Source organism: Megascapheus bottae, chromosome 24, assembly GCF_031878675.1.
Source record: "Megascapheus bottae isolate mThoBot1 chromosome 24, mThoBot2.hap1, whole genome shotgun sequence".
Classification (NCBI taxonomy): domain Eukaryota; kingdom Metazoa; phylum Chordata; class Mammalia; order Rodentia; family Geomyidae; genus Megascapheus; species Megascapheus bottae.
Window position 1 is genome coordinate 9,241,493 of NC_143532.1, and position 18,718 is coordinate 9,260,210.

General features: G+C 44.5%; 2 protein-coding genes across 2 annotated transcripts; one reads left to right on the forward strand and one right to left on the reverse strand.

The window, feature by feature from the left end:
* Positions 1-5,595: 5,595 nt before the first annotated feature.
* Positions 5,596-10,432, forward strand: LOC150046914 (haptoglobin-like). Its single transcript, XM_090357342.1, has 5 exons — positions 5,596-5,694; positions 6,940-7,022; positions 7,264-7,365; positions 8,624-8,698; positions 9,532-10,432. Exons 1-5 carry the CDS (start codon positions 5,690-5,692, stop codon positions 10,305-10,307), a joined length of 1,041 nt encoding a protein of 346 aa, XP_090213468.1. The 5' UTR covers positions 5,596-5,689; the 3' UTR covers positions 10,308-10,432.
* Positions 10,433-12,196: 1,764 nt separating this feature from the next.
* Positions 12,197-18,281, reverse strand: Txnl4b (thioredoxin like 4B). Its single transcript, XM_090357344.1, has 3 exons — positions 17,437-18,281; positions 15,782-15,933; positions 12,197-13,554 (listed from the first exon to the last, which is right to left on the reverse strand). The coding sequence occupies exons 1-3, from the start codon at positions 17,566-17,568 to the stop codon at positions 13,389-13,391; spliced, it is 450 nt and encodes a 149-aa protein (XP_090213470.1). The 5' UTR covers positions 17,569-18,281; the 3' UTR covers positions 12,197-13,388.
* Positions 18,282-18,718: the final 437 nt, after the last annotated feature.

Sequence of the window (18,718 nt, forward strand, 5' to 3'; positions counted from 1 at the left end):
AAGGAGACAAAACATATAAAACCAAGTAGGACAAAAGCTTTACATTTTGAAGTTTTAATAATATTAATGAGCCCTTGGCAAGATTGTTCAAATAAATGATCAGTATCAGGAATAAAGAAGGGATATCACTACTAATCTTGTCGTTAGTTATAGTGTTGGCCAGGCATGGTAGCCAACATGCTTCTAATCTGGACACTTGGCAGATGGAGGTAAGAGATCATGAATTCCAGGCGAGCCTGGACAGTTTTTATTGTTTATTTTGCCAGTCCTGAGCCTTGAACTCAGGGCCTAAGCACTGTCCTTGGGTTCTCGGGGCTAGAGCTCTACCACTTGACCCCAGCACCACTTCTGGCTTATTTCTATGTATATGGTACTGAGGAATTAAACCTGAGTCCTTGTGCATGCTAGGCAAGCACTCTACTACTAAGCCAAACTCCTGGCTCCAGCCTGGAAAGTTAGCAATACTCTATTGCTCAAACAAATATGAACAGAAGAGTACTTGTCTGGCATTCACCAAGACACAGTTAAACACACACACACACACACACACACACACACACACACACACACACACACACACACACATATATTGGAAATAGTTTTATGCTAGTAAATTTGACACCTTCACCCAAATGGGAAAATCTCTAGACAAACAGAAGCCCCTTGCCCAGAATATTTGAGTAAATTTGCATCTGCTTAAATTGAATCTGAACAAGGCACCTCTGGCTCCTGTAATCCTACTTTCTCAGGAAGCTGAGATCTGAGGATGGTGGTTTGAAGACAGCCCCGTCAGGAAAATTGTGAGACTCTTGTCTCCAATTACCAAAAGAATTAGAAGTAGAGCTGTGGCTCAAATGGTAGAGCTCTACCTTCAAGCATAAAAGCTCAGAGACAGAACCTAGTGGATGAGTTCAAACCTCAGAACTAGCACAAAAAAAAAGGAAGAAAAAAGAAATAAAGAAATTGAATCTGAAATTCAAAATCTTTCCCAAGAAAACTGTAGACATATATGACTTCACTGTCAAATAGCTGAAGAAATATCTTACACAAGTCTTTTCATGGAATGCAGAAATAGGGATGCTGCTCAACCTGAATTAAGAGATCAACTACTTTAACAGGAATCCTGACACTGACATCCCACAAAAGGAAAAGTATAGACCTGTATTTTTTCAGAAACTCAGATGCACAACAAAAACAACACACTATCAAATCAAATCTAGAAAAAATAAAAATACTGCATCTTGAGAAACTATGGCTATGACACAAATATGAATGAAGTCAGTCTGATGTTAAAAAACAAAAGTCAGTGAAATTGGGTACTGGTGCTTGCATTCCTAGCTACTCAGAAGGCTGAGATCTGAGGATCATGGTTTGAAGCCAGCTTGGGCAGAAAAGTCCATGAGATTCTTATCTCCAATTAACTACCCAAAACAGCAGTGGAGCTGTGGCTCAAAGTGGTACAGCACTAGTCTTGAACACAAAAGCTCAGGAACAGAGTGCCCCTGTCCCCCAAAGAGAAAAACGTCAGCCAGGCACTGATGACTCACACCTGTAACCTTTGTTATTCAGGAGTGGGGAGATCTGAGGATCACAGTTAAAAGCCAGCCCTGGGGCCAGGAGTTTGGCCTGGTGGTAGAGTGCTTGCCTAGCATGCACGAGGACCTGGGTTCCATTCCTTAGTACTACATACACAGAAGAGCTGGACGTGTGCTGTGGCTCAAGTGGTAGAGCTCTAGCCTTGAGGAAAGTCCAAGGACAATGCTCAGGCCCTGAGTTCAAGCTCCAGGACTGTCAAAAAAAAAAAAAAAAAGCCAGCCCAGGCAGAAAAGTCCCTGTGAGACTCTTATTTCCAATTATCTACTCCAAAACTAGAAATGGAGCTGTGGCTCAAAGTGGTAGAGCTCTAGCCTTGAGAACAAAGATCTTAGGGAAAGCACCCAGGCCCTGAGTTCAAGCCCCATGACTGACCCAAAAAAATGAGTGAATGTAAATTTTTCTACATTAGCAGAAGAAAGATAAGATTTTAACTGATAAAGTAAAAGTAGTCAACACAACTTCATGGTTTTAAAAAAAAACAACAAAATAATAAAGCAGAAGTTAGAAGGTGCTTCATCAATCTGATAAAGGTTGTCTATGAAAACTAAACAAAACTAAAAACCTTGCCGGGTGCTGGTAGTTCACATTAGGATTACAGAATCCTGGCTACTCAGGAGGCTGAGATCTGAAGATCACGGTTCAAAGCCAGCCTAGAAAGGAAAATTTGTGAAACTGTTATTCCAATTAACCACCAGAAAAATGGAAATGGTGCTGTGGTTCAAAGTGGTAGGACACTAACCTTGAGCCAAAAGAGCTCAGGGAAGCGGGCATTGGTGGCTCATGCCTGTAATCCTTGCTACTCAGAAGGCTGAGATCTGAGGATTGCAGTCTGGCATGGAAGTCTTCGAGACTTTTATCTCCAACCACCAGGAAACTGGAAGTGGTACTGTGTCTCAAAATGGTAGAGCAACTAGCCTTGAGCTGAAGAGCTTAGGGACAGGCCCAGAGTTCAAGCCCTACCACTTACAAAACAAAACACTACAATAAAAAATACAGTAAAAGAAAAACAGCAAAACAAAAATACAAAGCAAGAAATTTACAGCTAACAATCCTGGATGTTTTCTCCAAAATGTCTGGCAGATCACAAAAAGAATTTTATAAAAAAGGATTAAAACTAGGGCCTAGTGGTAGAGTGCTTGCCTAGCAGGCACCAAGACCCAAGTTCGACTCCTCAGTATCACATACATAGAAAAAGCCAGAAATGGTGCATTGGCTCAAGTGGCAGAGTGCTAGCCTTGAGGAAAAAGCCCAAGGACTATGCTCAGGCCCTGAGTTCAAACCCCAAGACTGGCAAAAAAAAAAAAAGATTAAAAGTATGTAAATGTGTACAAAGAAAAACGTAGAAGGAAGTAATCCTAATGTGTCAGTAGTAGTTATTGGTTACATTGGGGTAGTAAACTAATGTGGCAACTTTTTTTTAACTTTCTGTAGTTTGCTAGTTAATGGTAGAATGAACTCCCTGCCCCATCCCTCCTGGATCTGGGGATGGGATCTAGTGCCTTCCTTGCATAAGATACAAAAGTACTCTGCTAGTAAGAGACATCCTGAGGTTCCAGAATGAACTGTCAAAAATATGTTTTCCTCCTAAACTAGAAACTCTGACCCTCAAGCTTCTCTGTTAACTGCTGTTCTGACTTCATTCTTTCAAGCTTTTTGCTTTGTGTGCTCCTGAGAGATGCATTCCTACCCTGTGGCTGGGCACTCACACCTACTCAGTGCTACCTCCTATCTTGTCTGTCCTCTGTCGCCTTTGGGCTTCTTGTCCATCTTAGTGTGACCTTGAGGAAGTCACCCTAGGCAGGCAGGCTGTGGATGCCTGAGGTTAAGTGGTTTAACGAAGGGATGCAAATTCTCATACAATTATTGTACAGTACTGCTAGATAATCAGGAAGGCACAGTACCCACCAGAGATCTATAGAACTGCCTATTTTTTCCTTCTGGAAAAAACAGAAGTAGCTGAATAGAAAAGAGGCAAGAAACCCAGGGCTGTGATCTGTGCAAGATTCTGGACAGAAGACTGTTAGGGAGAGGTCAGATGGGGAAGGTGGGAATGAGGTAGGATTGCAGGTTCTCCTCTTCAGTGAGTTTGATAAGGCTTTGCAAAAACTGGGGGAAATAGCTGCCTCCTTTCTTGTCAGAAGCTGGTGGCAAAGAGCTGGCAGAGACAAACTGACAGGAGCTACAAGGGACTGAGGGTGTTAGGGAGTGGAGTTCGACACCCCTGCCCCAGGTGTAGCATGAGGTGCTTCATTCTCCCATGTCAGCCACAGCAGATCTTCCAGTGTAGGCACTCCAGGCAGAGCCACCTTCCATTTAGCTGATGGTTATGTGTCTTAGCACTTGTTGGAGCTGAGCTGGGCTGGCCTGGGGTTGCTGTAGTCTAGGTGGGTCTCAGCTGCAGCAAGGGCTTATGGTATCTGCATAAGCTCCTGGGAAGGGGGCTGGCTGTCACTGGGTGCTGCATTCTCCTTTGCACAGCCTTTCATTTTTCACGTGGCAGTCTCTGGATTCCAGGTGCGGAGAGAGCAGGCAGGACCTGTGTCAACAGCACATTCCAAGTCTATTTATGGCTTCTACTTGATACCACTTCAAAGTCGTCACACACCACACTCAGTTTCAGGGGTAGAGAAAGAGGCCCTCCTTATAATCAGAAGAGCTGCACAGCCTACTGTAGGGCCCACCTGGTGATAGGAGAAGTCAGAGGCCTTTGCCATGCAGGTTCCCCAGACCCTCATTCAGACCTGTTCATTTGTCCAGAGGACAAGAATAGAGAGATATGACGGTGGGGCCGGGGTGGGAGGGAAAGGGAAGGGACAGAGAGAGTGAGAGAGAGGCAGAGAGAGACAGAAAGACAGAGACACAGAGAGAGGTATATTATTGTTGTTATTGGTTGTGTGGCTTGAACTCAGGGCCTGGGCACTCTCCACTTTGAGTGTGTACACTTTGAACCACAGTACCACTTCTGATTTTCTGGTGGTTCATTGGAGATAAAAGTCTCAAACACTATTTTGCCTGGGCTGGCTTTGAACCGTGATCCTCAGAGCTCAGCCTCTATAGCTAGGATTACAGGTGTAGGCCACTGGTACCCAGCTTCCAAAATAATTTGAATCAAGACCACAATTAGTAAAAGATTAGCTTTTGAAAACATCCTACAGTCTATGACATGAATCAGGTGTTAGGGAATAAACATCAAGCATAAACACCACATACATTAAAGCTTTTTCGTTTGCCTCAGTAAATCCACTTTTTTTCTAATTTAGACAGATGTTAGAGCAAAAGACAACATTTGTTTTAAGAGTGAATTATAAACTGGGAGTTCTGTGCTCCTGAACTTGCTGGCATCTCCTTCTAGGTGCATTATGGGGAATGTCCATCCCAGGCTTTGCTCCTGAGCGTTACCAGAAGATGGCTCAGATTTTTCAAGAGAAGTGAGATGGAAACCTTGTCTGTGCAACAGGGACAGATACTTGTCTATTGTTCTATTTGGAGTAATTACTGACTATAAAGCCACTTGTGGGTGATCTGTGCAAACCCCCACTATACTTTCAACTACTTAATGTGATGTTTTTTTTTCTTTATTTCAAGCAGCCATCTGAGAACAAATAGTTGTAGTTCACTGATTGCAGATTGGAGAGATTTCAGCATCAGAGAGATGTCTACACAGGAGGGGGAAATGATTATGAAAAGAAATGTTTTCTTTACAGCTCTGTCTCTAGGCTATAGTAAGTTTGAAATAACTCAAGGAAACGTCTTTCTTCAAGTTAAAATCCTTCTGGGTAGTCAGGGTAATCCTCTCCGGCCCAATCTTTCTCCACAGCTCATTTCTGGAAACACTTTGGCAGGTACACGGGGTCACAAGGTTGCAGGGGGGCATGGGTTGTAAAACCACACCACGGGAAATCCAGGAGTGATGCAAGAGCTCTGCTCTTGACAGGGACTTGGTCTGTGGCTTTGTTGTTGGAACATGCCAGTGATATTGTGTGTAAACACAGTGGTTACAAATTAAGAAGGGGTGGTGCAATATCTGGATGCTTAAAAGGCTCAGCAGAGGTCTCCCAAACATTGTTCTCTTTTTGAGGAAGACAAACGGAGGATGAGGTGAGTCCACAGCACCCCAAATTCTTCTTGGTGTATACCATAGAGAAGTCTTCAAAGCTTTTACAAAGAAGCAAGGCAGTCGTTTGAACTGCGGAAGGAGCTTGCTGTGTTAGGGGCTCTCCTTCTCTGCATCCACAAGAGGCTGTGTTCAGACAGTGCTGCCTTTCCCAGGAGACAGAATCATTTTCCTCTGTGTGACAGTCTTCCTTTTTACAAGGGGTGCAGCTGCCTGGTATTTTTGATTCAATTTATTAGAAGAGATTTTTCCCTTCTTTATCCCCCCTGTAGTTCTGGGGGGATATTTTGCACATACTAGGCAAGTGCTATACCACTGAGCCAGCCCTCTCCAAGTCTTTTTACATATTTATTTATTGGTGTGTGTGCCATTCCTAGAGCTTGAACTCAAGTCAGGGCCTGGGCACTGTCTGTGAGATTCTTTTTCACAAGGCTGGCTTTCTACAGCTTGAGTCACAGGGCTACTTCTGCCCTTTTCTGTGTAGTTTATTGGAGTTGAGAGTCTCATGAATTGCAATCCTCCGATCTCACCCTCCTGAGTGGGTAGGATTAGTTAGTCACCACACCCCACTTTCCTTTTTTTTTTTTTTTTTTTTTTTGCTTTTGGCAATGTGGCTTGATAGGCAGTCTACCATTTGAGTTCATTTGCGTGTGTGTGTGTGTGTGTGTGTGTGTGTGTGTGTGTGTGTGTGTGTGTGTGTGTGCAATCTTGCATGTATGCCAGGGTTGGCCAGGACCACAGTCTTCCTATTTACAATTCCCACACAGCTGGAATGATAGGTGTGCACCTCCATGTTCAGCTTTTTACTGGTTGAGATAAGGTTTTGGGAACACTTTGCTTAGGCTGGTTTGAACCATGATCCTCAGATCTCAGCATCCTGAGCAACTAGATGTAAAGGTGTAAGCCAGTGGCACCTGACATCATTCCCAATTTAATGCTTCTTGAACACAGCCAGAAATAGAGACTTCACATTTTGGTGGTCCCTTTTTGAAGCTTACATGTAATTGCTAGCAGCAGAATGTTCTGGAAGCTGGGTGTGCTCAGAAGCTCTTCAGAACAGTATGTGGGTGGGGACAGCTTCTCAGCACTTCCAATGTCTATTTTCTGTTGCGGATGCTTAGAGGAAGGTGTGTATGTGCACACATATGTGCGCGCACTCACGTGCTCATGTGCTTGTGCACTGTGAGGCAGGGAGACAGTTTTGCAACCCTTCTGACATCTCTCTGCAGTGCTCTGGCAGCAGTTACTGCTCTCCTGCTCTGGGGACAGCTGTTTGCTGTGGACTTGAGCAACGATGCCACAGACATTGCAGGTAGGTTATGCACCCCCGGCTCTGGTGAGTCCTTTTTTGGCCCTCGGAGAACTGTAGTCTTCCTTGGGGAAAGCCCAGCTCTCCCTTCCCATCCTTTCCCCTCCTAGAGATAAGGAGAGATAGACTTTATCTTCCTTCTGGTAGAGGGATGTTTACATGTTGAGCAGCTTTCTCCCATACAATTTGTTGGTCTCTGGGAACAATTTTGGAATGTGAACTTCCTGTTCTTTTTTCCTTGCAGATGACAGCTGCCCCAAGCCCCCTGAGATTGCAAATGGATACGTGGAACACTCTGTTCGCTATCGGTGTCAGACAAACTACAGACTGCGCAGTGGAGGAGATGGTAAGGCAGGGACAATGGTAAGGCTGGGAGGGTGGTCTTCCCCACCCTGTGGGTGCCATGGTAGACAGGGCCTTGTGGCTGGTTAGAAAGCCCATTTGAATCACCTGGAGGCAGGACACCTGGCTTCTGAGCTTTTGTCAGCACTATGTGATCCTTGAGAAAATGATCGTTTTCAGCTCCCAGAATTATTTTGTTAAGGGGAGGTGACGCCATATAGCCCACCTGTAGTCAAGCAGGTCCATATCTATGACAGAAGATGTGGGAAATGAACAAATAACGTTAGCAGGGAACAAATACTGTTATCTAGTGAGCAGGGCACTCATAGCATTTTCAAAGTGCTTCATATTTATTTAAAGTTCATTTAATTCTCTCAAGTGATAGCCTTATTCTTTGGAACAGCAAGTTTACATATCATGTAACCTGTAAGATTGAGGATGTGAACTCTGATCTTTCTCTCCCTCTCTCCCTCTCCACCCCCCTCTCTCTTGCCAGTCCTGGGCTTGAGCTCAGGGCCTGAGCACTGTCCTTGGACTTTATCAAGATTAGAGCTCTAGGGACCGGGAGTTTGGCCTAGTGGTAGAGTGCTTGCCTAGCATGCACAAAGACACGGGTGCTGCCAGAAGTGCTGCTGAGGCTCAAGTGGTAGAGCTCTAGCCTTGAGAAAGTCCAAGGACAGTGTTTAGGCCCTGAGCTCAAGCCCAGGACTGCCCCCCCCCCCAAAAAAAAAAGATTAGAGCTTCACCACTTGAGCCTCAGCACCACTTCTGGCTTTTTTCTATGTATGTGGTACGGAGGAATTGAACCTGGGCCTTCGTGCATGCTAGGCAAGCACTCTACCATGAGGCCAAACTCCTAGCCCTGTGAACTTTGATCTCTGTGTCTCTCACCATGACTGCCATGGCCACAGCCTGTCCTGCGCCCCGCTCCCCCTGCCACTTCCTCCTCCCTGGTCTGTCCTTTACTTCCTCTTTTAATTCTTTAATTTTTTTTTAATTTTAATGTATAGAGGGGTTACAGTTGTATTTAGAAGGTGCATTACTTCTTACACATTATCTTTTTTCTTTTTTGAGATAGGTCTTATGATGTAGCCCAGGCTAGCCTTAAACTCATTATCATCTTGCCTTAAAACTCTGGAGCGCTAGGATTACAGGTGCACCTCTCTACATCTAGCTTCTTAATTCTTCTCTTTAATTCTTCTCATGTTGTGTTAGGTCCAGGTTTGATTTTTCTCTGGGCTCATTTCTTCTGTTTGTTTCAGGTGTGTATACCTTGAACAGTGAGAAGCAGTGGGTGAACGAGGTGGTTGGAGAGAAACTTCCTGAATGTGAAGCAGGTGAGTGCTGACAGCTTAGTGCTTAGGCTGGCAGCTAGGTTGGAATGTTTCAGAGCCGTTCCCTTGATCATCCAAGGAGCCAGGCGAGGGGTAAGGGAGACCTGCAGCAGTGGAGCAGACAGGGATGAGGCTTGAAGAGGGAGGAGGTGACTCCCTGTAGAGTTCAGTGAGCGTCATGTTCATGTTCACTGAGGGATTGGCTGAATGCAGAAGACCCTGTGCACACACAAGTTCTGCCTGGAGAGCCCAAGCTGAGGAAAAGTGAACTTCATAGCAAGTGGAGGCAGGTTGGTGAAGCTTAAACACAGGGGGAGAAAGTAGCAGGCTGGAGATGGGCAGGGACTCCAGTTTTCTGTTTCTACCTCTTGGTACAGAGGACTTGGTCCTTCAGCCATTAGTGGTGCAGGACTGCCAATTTGCAAGGGAGGAGGGAGAGAGGGAGGGAGAGAGAGAAGATAGGGAGTGTGAGAGAGAGGGAAAGAAGAAGAGAGAGGGAGAGGAAGAAAGGGAGAAGAGTTTCAGGGAACTAGAAACTCCTTGATGATAGTATTTACTCCAGTTTATCAGCTCATGTTTAAACATCTTGGCATTGAGTATTTCTTTGGGAATTAGAAAAGGAGGAAACAGAACTCTCGAGTGGGAGAAACCATCATTTAAACTGTAAACACTGGAATGAGATGATCAGATAGTAAGGGCAAAAGGGAGCATATATTTCTAGCTCTGAAAAAAAAACCAAAACAAAACAGAATGGTGGTACAGAGTGCATCACTGTCTGCTGCTGGTTCCCAGCATGCCTTTCAGCTCTCCTCACGGGTTCTTGCTCTCCCTGACAGTGTGTGGCAAGCCCAAGTTCCCTGTGGACCAGGTGCAACGCATCATCGGCGGCTCTCTGGATGCCAAAGGCAGCTTCCCCTGGCAGGCAAAGATGGTCTCCCGCCACAGTCTCACCACAGGTGCCACACTGATCAGTGACCAATGGCTGCTGACCACAGCCCAAAATCTCTTCCTGAATCACACAGAGAATGCCACTGCAGAGGACATTGCCCCCACCTTGAAACTCTACGTTGGGAAAAGCCTGGTGGAGATTGAGAAAGTTGTTTTCCACCCAAACCACTCCATGGTAGACATCGGGCTCATCAAACTCAAGGAGAAAGTGCCCGTCAATGAGAAGGTGATGCCCATCTGCCTGCCTTCCAAAGACTACGTCCAAGTGGGACGCTTAGGTTATGTATCTGGCTGGGGGCGAAACAGTAACTTCAGGTTTAGCGAGCGTCTCAAGTATGTCATGCTGCCAGTGGCTGACACACAGAAATGTGTGGTGCACTACGAGGGCAGCACAAATCCTGAAGAGAAGACCCGCAAGAGCCCCGTGGGCGTGCAGCCCATCCTGAACGAGCACACCTTCTGTGCCGGCATGTCCAAGTACCAGGAAGACACCTGCTATGGCGACGCGGGCAGTGCCTTCGCTGTTCACGACCTGGAGGACGACACATGGTACGGGATGGGCATCTTGACCTTTGACAAGAGCTGCGCAGTAGCAGAGCATAGCGTGTACGTGAACGTGCGCACTATCCTGGACTGGATTCAGGAAACCACGGCCAAAAACTAAGGTGAAGTTGGCTGGCAGTCGGTTTTGCCTCCTGGGAGGGAAGTGTAAGGGATGGGACACGGTGGGGGTGATGGTATCAGTCTTGCCCTGCTGAGTCAATCAATAAAGAGCTTGCATCTCCGTGCTGTTCCTGGTCTGGGCCCTTTGTGTTCTTTCATTTTTGGTGATGCAGTCATTACTGGGGGCATGGCAGAAGCTACCCTAAGCTGCCTGGAAATTCCCTAGGTCGGATCTGTTTGAAGACAATCCCTGGGCTCTTCTTACTATAGTCTACCTCTTTGAGTATATGGATTAGGAGAGGGGGAAAAAAAAAAAAAGGTGCAGGCAACTGAGCACTGGTGGCTCACATTTGTAATCCTCAGAAGGCCAAGATTTGAAGGCTGCAGTTTGAAGCCAACCCAGGCAGAAGTCCATAACTTTTTTTTTTTTTCTTTCTGCCAGACCTGGGGCTTGAACTCAGTCTGGGCTGTGTCCCTGAGCCTCTCTGTATCCAAGGTTAGTTCTCTATCAATTGAGCTACAGTGTCACTTCCAGCTTTTTCTGACTTGTTTATTGGAGGAAAGAGTCTCATGAAGTTTCCTGACTGGGCTGGCTTTGAACTATGAACCTCAGATCTCAGTCTCCTGAGATCCTGAGCTAGGATTAAAGGCATGAGCCACTGTCAGCTTGCTCATGAGACTCTCAACCACAGAAAGCTGGAGCTGTGGTTCTAGTGTACTACCCTTCAGGACAAAAGTTTACAGGATAGCACCTAGGCCCAGAGTTCAAGCCCCAGGATTGACAAAACAAAAAACAAAAAGTTCATGCTTGCTAAGGAAAATGCTAGCCTGAGATGAAACCAAGTGCTAAAGTGTTTTAACACTGATAGTCTTTGCATTATTTGTGCTCCAATCTACCAGTTCTCCAGAAAATAAGACACCAGAAAGGCAGCTCTGTACTTGCCAGGTTTAAATCACAGCCCAGCCCAGATTTGATGAATGCTTTCAGCTCCTGGGCCTTCATTAGCTCCTGGGCTCTTCCATGAGAGGCTAAAAGGAGGTGGTCTCTGAAGCCCCAACCATGTCTCTGGGGACCCTGAAGAGTAGGTGTCTTTTTTGGCATGAGGTGCTCTTCCTACTGCTTCTTCTCAGAAAAGCATCTTCTTCTGACTGCTTTCTTGCCAAGATTCTTTGTCTACCTCCTTCGCATGCTGCTCCTTATTGTATAAAGGGCCAAAAATCATACCAGGAGCTGGGCTTTGCTGTGATGTTTTCTCCCAGCAGACCAACAAAGATCTAGAGTTTGGGAAGGAAGTAATAGCAAGAAACTGAGAAACAATACAAACATTGCAAAATGAAGCTCAGAGTGCAGCCATAATCATCTCTCAGCATCTGTCAGCATTACCACCTACCTTTGTGAAGAACTCAGTGGCTTCTGGTCACTAACTGGGAGGGGAATGAAAGAGAACACCCCTGGCCTTTTCTCCATCACTAGTCTTCTCTGCCTTCCTCTCTAGCAGTACTTTCTGCTGTCCTGGGCCCTGCCTGGATTACAGTAATGAGAGTCTGGTTAGCTCTCTGATCTCCCACAGTGGTGTCCAGCCCTGGGCCTTTTCCCTCCAGTACCTGTACACGTGCCCTACCCCCGCTGAGATCTAAAGGTTCAGGCACGGGAAGAATCATTTGTATTCACACAGCATGCACTCAACAAGTACATGTAGGATGGAAAACAAATAAAAGAGGATCTAAAATTTAAATCTGGATTTCAGAGAGACTCCCTGAAGTACAAGGTGGAAAGGATTCTGAGAATTTTATACAAGTTTTGAGTATTTGTTGGCATCTGACCCCTTACCATAGACAAAATAATGTGAGTTAGGCAAAAGCACAGAAGACTTGACTAATAGCGAGTTACACAAAGACAACACTTTATTCTTTCATAGAAACCTGGGTCTGGAGTTCATTCAAGGGCTCAATGACATCTTCAGAAATCAGGCTCTTTGAGTGATTCTTAGAATGTTCATTTTTCTTATCCTGAGACTGATTGCCTCGGGTTCCAAGCAAAAAAAGCAGGAAGTGAGGTAAAAGACAGGTGGTAGCCCAAGGGCTTTTATCTTACTTTTAGAGTTTCTCTCTTTTCCTCATCAGCAAAGGGCATCAAAAGCCCCCAGCAGTCTTTTTTCTGGACTACAGTAGCTGGCATTAAGGCCCATGCTCACCCTTCCTGGAAAGGCAATGGGCTGGACTTTCAGTGACAGAAGTCCCCAGCTGCCACGCAGGTCAAAGCTCCTGGCTGCCACACTCCAGCGCTGTGTCCACCTCTTATCCTAGAGCTCCAGGACAAAAGCTGCCATGATTAGGAAAGAAGCGATAAGCTGCCAAACACTGTGTCAGCGGGATTCTGGAAGACCAAGGATTTTTTTTTTCTTTCTTCCTAACAACACTGGTATCTCTCCAGGCTTTGGTCCTTGAAATAAAATTACTGGCTTGTTTTCTGAGAGAGATCTTCTTTTTTCCTTCTTAAAGGCACACAGTCATTTGCTTACCCCAAATTGTATGGGGTGTGGTAAAGATTCAAGTTCTACTTCCTGGGTGGTTTAATTATATAAACTGTAGCTAAATAAGCCTACTAGGATAGTGTTTTGAAAGTTTGAGTAAAAAAAGGCCCAAAATACAAGAGACTTGTCTGAATTATTTCAAGAGAAAATGGGGCAATAGGATATGGAAATGAAAGAACATGAAGGACATATGAGTGCAGGAGTGGTCAAGGCAAGAGTGAGTGAGTGTGTATGTGTGTGTGTACATGCTGTGCATACATGTACAAATATACGTCAAGTAGAAAGAAGATTCTGATTAGCCTAAGGGATAAAGAAAGCACAGCATAAATGGAAGGAAGGAAAACCACCCTGGGGAAAACATTGCCACAGTTCAGCTCTGAGGTTCTCAGGAGGCAGAAGCTCAGGGGGCTAGGTGTCTTACAGACATGTCAAACCTCTCTGCTGGGAAGTAAGCCATCTGTCTGGGGGAACCCCAGAAGGCAGTGCTGCTGATCTAGGCACTGTTTTAACCTGTGCCCTTCTCTTCATCTTCAACAGCAATGGATGTGCTAAATGTCTTGATAGAGAAGGTCATATTTGGGGATATTCTTGGGATCAATAGGACTTTGAACAATAAGCTTCCCCCTCATTGCTCCCCGATAGATTACTTCAACCAAATCTATGAAGTCTTGTTTAGTTTTGAAACTTCCCACAAACTTAGTATGATCCGGAGACCTAGACAGCACAGAAGAAAATAAAGTGTCCTCAGAATTGTCCCTAATTATATGTCAAAGATTAGCAGGGTAAACAAATAGCTTTGTTAGTCTCTTCTTGTCTGGGAAACTTTCCATATTTACCCATTTGATTTTCCCACTTGATAAACAATATATGACTAAAACCAATGCTGGAAGCCACTAAAATCAAAGCCCTGATGTGTGAAGTATTCATTTATTCATTTTGCAAAGCATTCTTTCATAGAACTTGGAATTAGTTTGGTATCGCTATGCAAATCCTATTAGTCACAGTCTCCCAAGTTCTTGTCACTTATACTTCTTTGTGTATTTTGTGTATTACAGAATTTTTTAAAGAGAAAAAATGGAAAAATAAGGCAAGAAGTCATCTTTTAGTGTATCTCTTGAATTTAGGGCCTGGGCACTGTCCTTGTGCTTCTCAAGGCCAGTACTCTACCACTTGAGCCATAGCACCACTTCTGGCTTTTTCTGTGTATGAGGTACCAAGGACTTGAACCCAGGGCTTGGTGCATGCTAGGCAAGCACTCTACCACTAGGCCACACTAATGGCCTCTATCTTACTAATCTTATGTGTATATTCACTTGTGTGTTTTCATGATAATAGAGTATCATGAACTATTTAGTACAGTGCTTTTCAACTAACATAAATTATTTCAAAATCATTAAGTTTGCATGAACCCTAGAACTGCCAGACAACTTATGACAAAAGAAACTATAAAGGACCCTTCAAAAACAAAAGCAAAAAACCAACCCCCCCCCCCAAAATCCAAGGCTGTCATATCTACAGTATTACTACAATTCCTGGAAATAAAATTACTGGTTATAAAGGTCAAACACTTTTAAGGCGTAAATTGCCCTTTAACAAAGCCATATCAAGCTAATATGTTAGCCATGTTCCAGATCAATAAAAACACTTTAAAACAGACATCACTTAGCTTTCAAACAGAGAATAAATAAAGCAGGTACACCACAATAAGAATGACTAGAATTACTAAAACTGATAAAATTAGGGCTGGGAGTTTGGCCCAGTGGTAGAGTGCTTGTCTAGCATGCATAAAGACCTGGGTTTGGGCCAGAAATTTAGCCTATTGGTAGAGTTGTTTGCCTAGCATGCATGAAGACCCAGGTTCAATACTCGGTACCACATACATAGAAAAAAGTCAGAAATGGTGCTGTGGCTCAAGTGGTAGAGCTCTAGCCTTCAGAAAGCCCAAGGATAGTGCCCAGCCCCTGAGTTCAAGGCCCACGACTGACAAAAAAAAAAAAGACCTGGGTTCAATTCTTTGGTACCATACACACAGAAAAAGTCACCAAATGGTGCAGTAGCTCAAATGGTAGAGTGCTAGCCTACAGAAAGCCCAAGGACAGTGCTCAGGCCCTGAGTTCAAGCCCCAGGACGGGCAAAACAAAACATTAAAATTACTAGGATTATGGGTACATTCAATAATATTCATCACTGAGATGTAAGCAGAATAGAGTGGAAGGCATTAAAGAATTTATGTTGCTGTTTTGACAGGCTTATTCAAGAAGGACTTCAAAGATCTCTGAGCAGCACAAGATAATTGACAAGACACAAATAAATCTTTGTTAGTCTTAGAAATGCCACTTGTTATCGGGCACAGTGGTTCACACCTGTAATCCTAGCTATCCAAGAGGCTGAGATCTGAGGATCTTGGTTCAAAGCCAGCCTGGTCACTAAAGTCTATGAGACTCTTATCTCCAATAAACCTCCAGAAAACCGGAAGTGGTGCTGTGGCTCAAGTGGTAGAGCACTAGCCTTTCATGAAAGAGCTCAGGGACAGAGTCCAGGCCCAGAGTTCAAGCCTCACAACTGACCAAAAAAAAAAAAAAAAGCCAGTTGTAGTCCAAAAGCTTAAGAACTACATATTTTGTTTCAAGTAGAATTACTGACAAATATTTTATATACTTAATATAGGTATTTTTATTTTCTATATTTAAAGGGTAGTACTTCACAATCTATATTAATCTTTCATATTTCAGCTGAAAATTAGAATGTGCCAATCATGCCTAAAATAGTTATTTTATATTACACTTCCTCATTAAAAAAGCGAGTGCATCAAATGAAGAGACAGTACAAACCAATCAAGGTTCACAAACCCAGCACCAAAATCAGTTAGGTTAGCCACCAAAACTGCTTTGATAAAGGAAACTTTAATGATAGCTGTAACTCCAAAGCTAATTTCACTTACCCATAATCCACTTTCATATGCTGTCCATTGAAGAAAAACACAGTAGAGGGAATATAACTGATGTCAAAATACTGTGTATAAACCGGAGTGTGGTCCACATCTACCAGGTATATAGCAGCCATTTTACTTAGGTCAGAAGAGGTCTTAGAGAGCTGTGAAAAAGAGAGCTGGAGGTTACAATATGAGCGACAGCTGGTTGGGTGTAGCGGTGAATTCTTGTAATCTCAGAATTTTGGAGGTTGAGGCAGGATGGTCATGACTTTTGAGGCCAGCTTGGGTCACACAGCAAGATCCCCTCCTCCACCCCAAAGGAGATTTTCCAAACATGACGAGTCAGTGCTTCTTCCTTGAAACCTTTTACTACAAAATTCCTGAACCAGGAATCTAGTCCTTTTGGTTCCACATTAAATAATATGTAACCTTACTGTTCAAAAGCTGATTTCCTGGGAAAAATATTGTTTTTCCTTTAATTTTCTGTTCATGGTTGATTGTTGCTATAGATTAGTCCATATTCATTTAAAGTGGACTGTGGTATACAACATAGCGCTAAACAATTGTCTAACACGTACGAAGTTCTATCCTTCACACTGAAAAAGCCAAACTCAAATCCAACACTTAAAATAATTAAGAAATATGTAATGAAGATATTAGAATTATCCCAAATCTCTTTTCTCCTGGAAATAACAGCAAATGTTTACATGAACGTCCTATGTAATAGTTTATGCTTATTAATACAGTAAACCTTATTATGTTCTTATGAGGTATAGCCTATTAGGAATCCTTTTACAGATGAGGAAACTGAGGCATGCTGAGGCTATGCTTAGGCTACAAAGCTCCTAAGGAGTGCAACTGGGACTTGGATTTTCAGTTTGTCTTCAGAATCTATATATCCTCCCGTCTACGTTTTTTTCTTTCTTTTGTAATGCTGGTGATCAAATCATCACATATTCATTTTAAAGCATACAATGAAGATGCTTACACTGGATACCCACGGTTGATGACAGCAGTAGAAATGGTAGGCGGTCTGCATTCTTGGTGTAGTCTATCTGTGACAGACAGGGATACAACTCTCTATCCCATAATTTTCCTCCTTCCTAACCCCAGTATGAAGATGTGTTGTGAAATCAGAAGTGCTACCAGGTACATTCTAGAAGCTTTACATGACCCATGAGCCAGCAGCCAGAAAAACTGAGTTGCAACGTCAGCTCTGTAAATTAATGCATCTGATAGGAATGGGAAGTTCAACCTCCTAGACATTCACTTCTGCCCGTGGGAAACGGGGCTATGGCTGTAAACAGAAAATGTTCACTGACACTTGGTAATATTTTCTGCTCTTCTACTGACTTGCCAGCAAAAGCTTTTTTTTTTTCCTTTTCATTTTTTTGAAACACAGTTTCTCTAGGTAGCTGTCAATTGTGTGCTGCCATGCTTGGCTCAGTGACAGCGAGCCACTACTGGAAATCGAATGGGATAGATTAGCACAATGGATTTGGGAGTTCAGCTCAGGTCGGCCACACATCAGTTCTTGGTAGGCTGTGCTAATGAATGCACAGCAACCCCGCATCCTGCCTGCCACCTGTGAAGTGCTTTGTGGATGTTGAAGAATAGCCATTCTTTAAATATTAAAAAACCCATTATTAAAACTATTTACTTACTATATCATCCAGCTGCAGACAGACAGGATCCTCATCTCTTCCAAACCTGAGAACCAACACCTTCTCCGCAGTACTTTTTATTGCCTGGTCTACTTGTTTTTTGCTAGTCAGCTTGGGCAACAGGAAGCTCATCTTGAAAGAATCGGAACTTAATCACCACTGTGAATCCTGAAATGAAGCTTCAGTGTTTAAATGCAGTCAAATGCATGAATCCTTTTTTCTTTGTCTCCTGTGGAGCTTGAACACAGGGCCTGGTAGCTATCCCTGAGCTTTTTTTGCTACAGGTTAGCGCTCTAGCACTTAAGTCACTGTGCCACTTGTGGTTTCTTGGTGGTTAACTGGAGGTAAGAGTCTCACAGACTTTCCTGCTGGGGCTGGACGGTGATCCTCAGATCTCTGCCTCCCACGAAGCTAGGATTGATTACAGGTGTGAGCCACCGGCGCCAGTAAACCCTAATAAAAGACAAACTTTTTTAGAGTAGGTAATGTATCATGTGGCTTAAAGAGAAACACTATAGAAGGGCATTTTCCAGGTTCCTTGATCAAAGTGCTTATGATTGAGGGCGCTCCAGGGAGAGTCTACTGAATTACAGGATACTTTCCTTTTCCTATGCACTTTTTGGATCATAAATCACGCTGTGAAGATGCATATTACACACACACACACACACACACACACACACACACACACACACACACACACACACACACACACACACACACACCTGTACAGGCAGTGAGAATGTTTCCGCCCCCCCAAGTCACACTTCAGCGAGGCTGACAAGAGGACTTCTCCTGGGTGGCTAGCATCGCAGGCGTCAGCCATCAGTGTCCGGCTTAGACGGGTCACTTCCACACCGACCCCAAATGTCCCACATGAACACACTTGTGCCCGCGGTCGGACGCCTGGTGCACACCTGCCAGGGAGGTTAGTCGCTGGGCCGCCTCCACTTCAGGGCCTCGGTCGACCCCGACGTCTCCTTCTACTTCTCGCCCGGCGAGCGCTGTGTAGAAACTCTCGCTGAGCCACTACCAGGGGAGAGGAATGGAAATGGCACCGCACAGACCCGCGGAACACGAGCCGTAGGTCCGTAGCTCCCCGACAGAACACCAAGCGCCACTTTCACCGAGCACCGGCCGGAAGTGGCATCACCACTTCCGCCCTCTTTAACTAGGGCCCACAGCGTCCTTCCGCCCTTACGTACAGGCGAAGAGGCGGAGCTTCCTGTCTGCAGAGCGTGATTGGCGGCCAGGAGACCCGGAAGTGCCTGGGAGCCGAGCC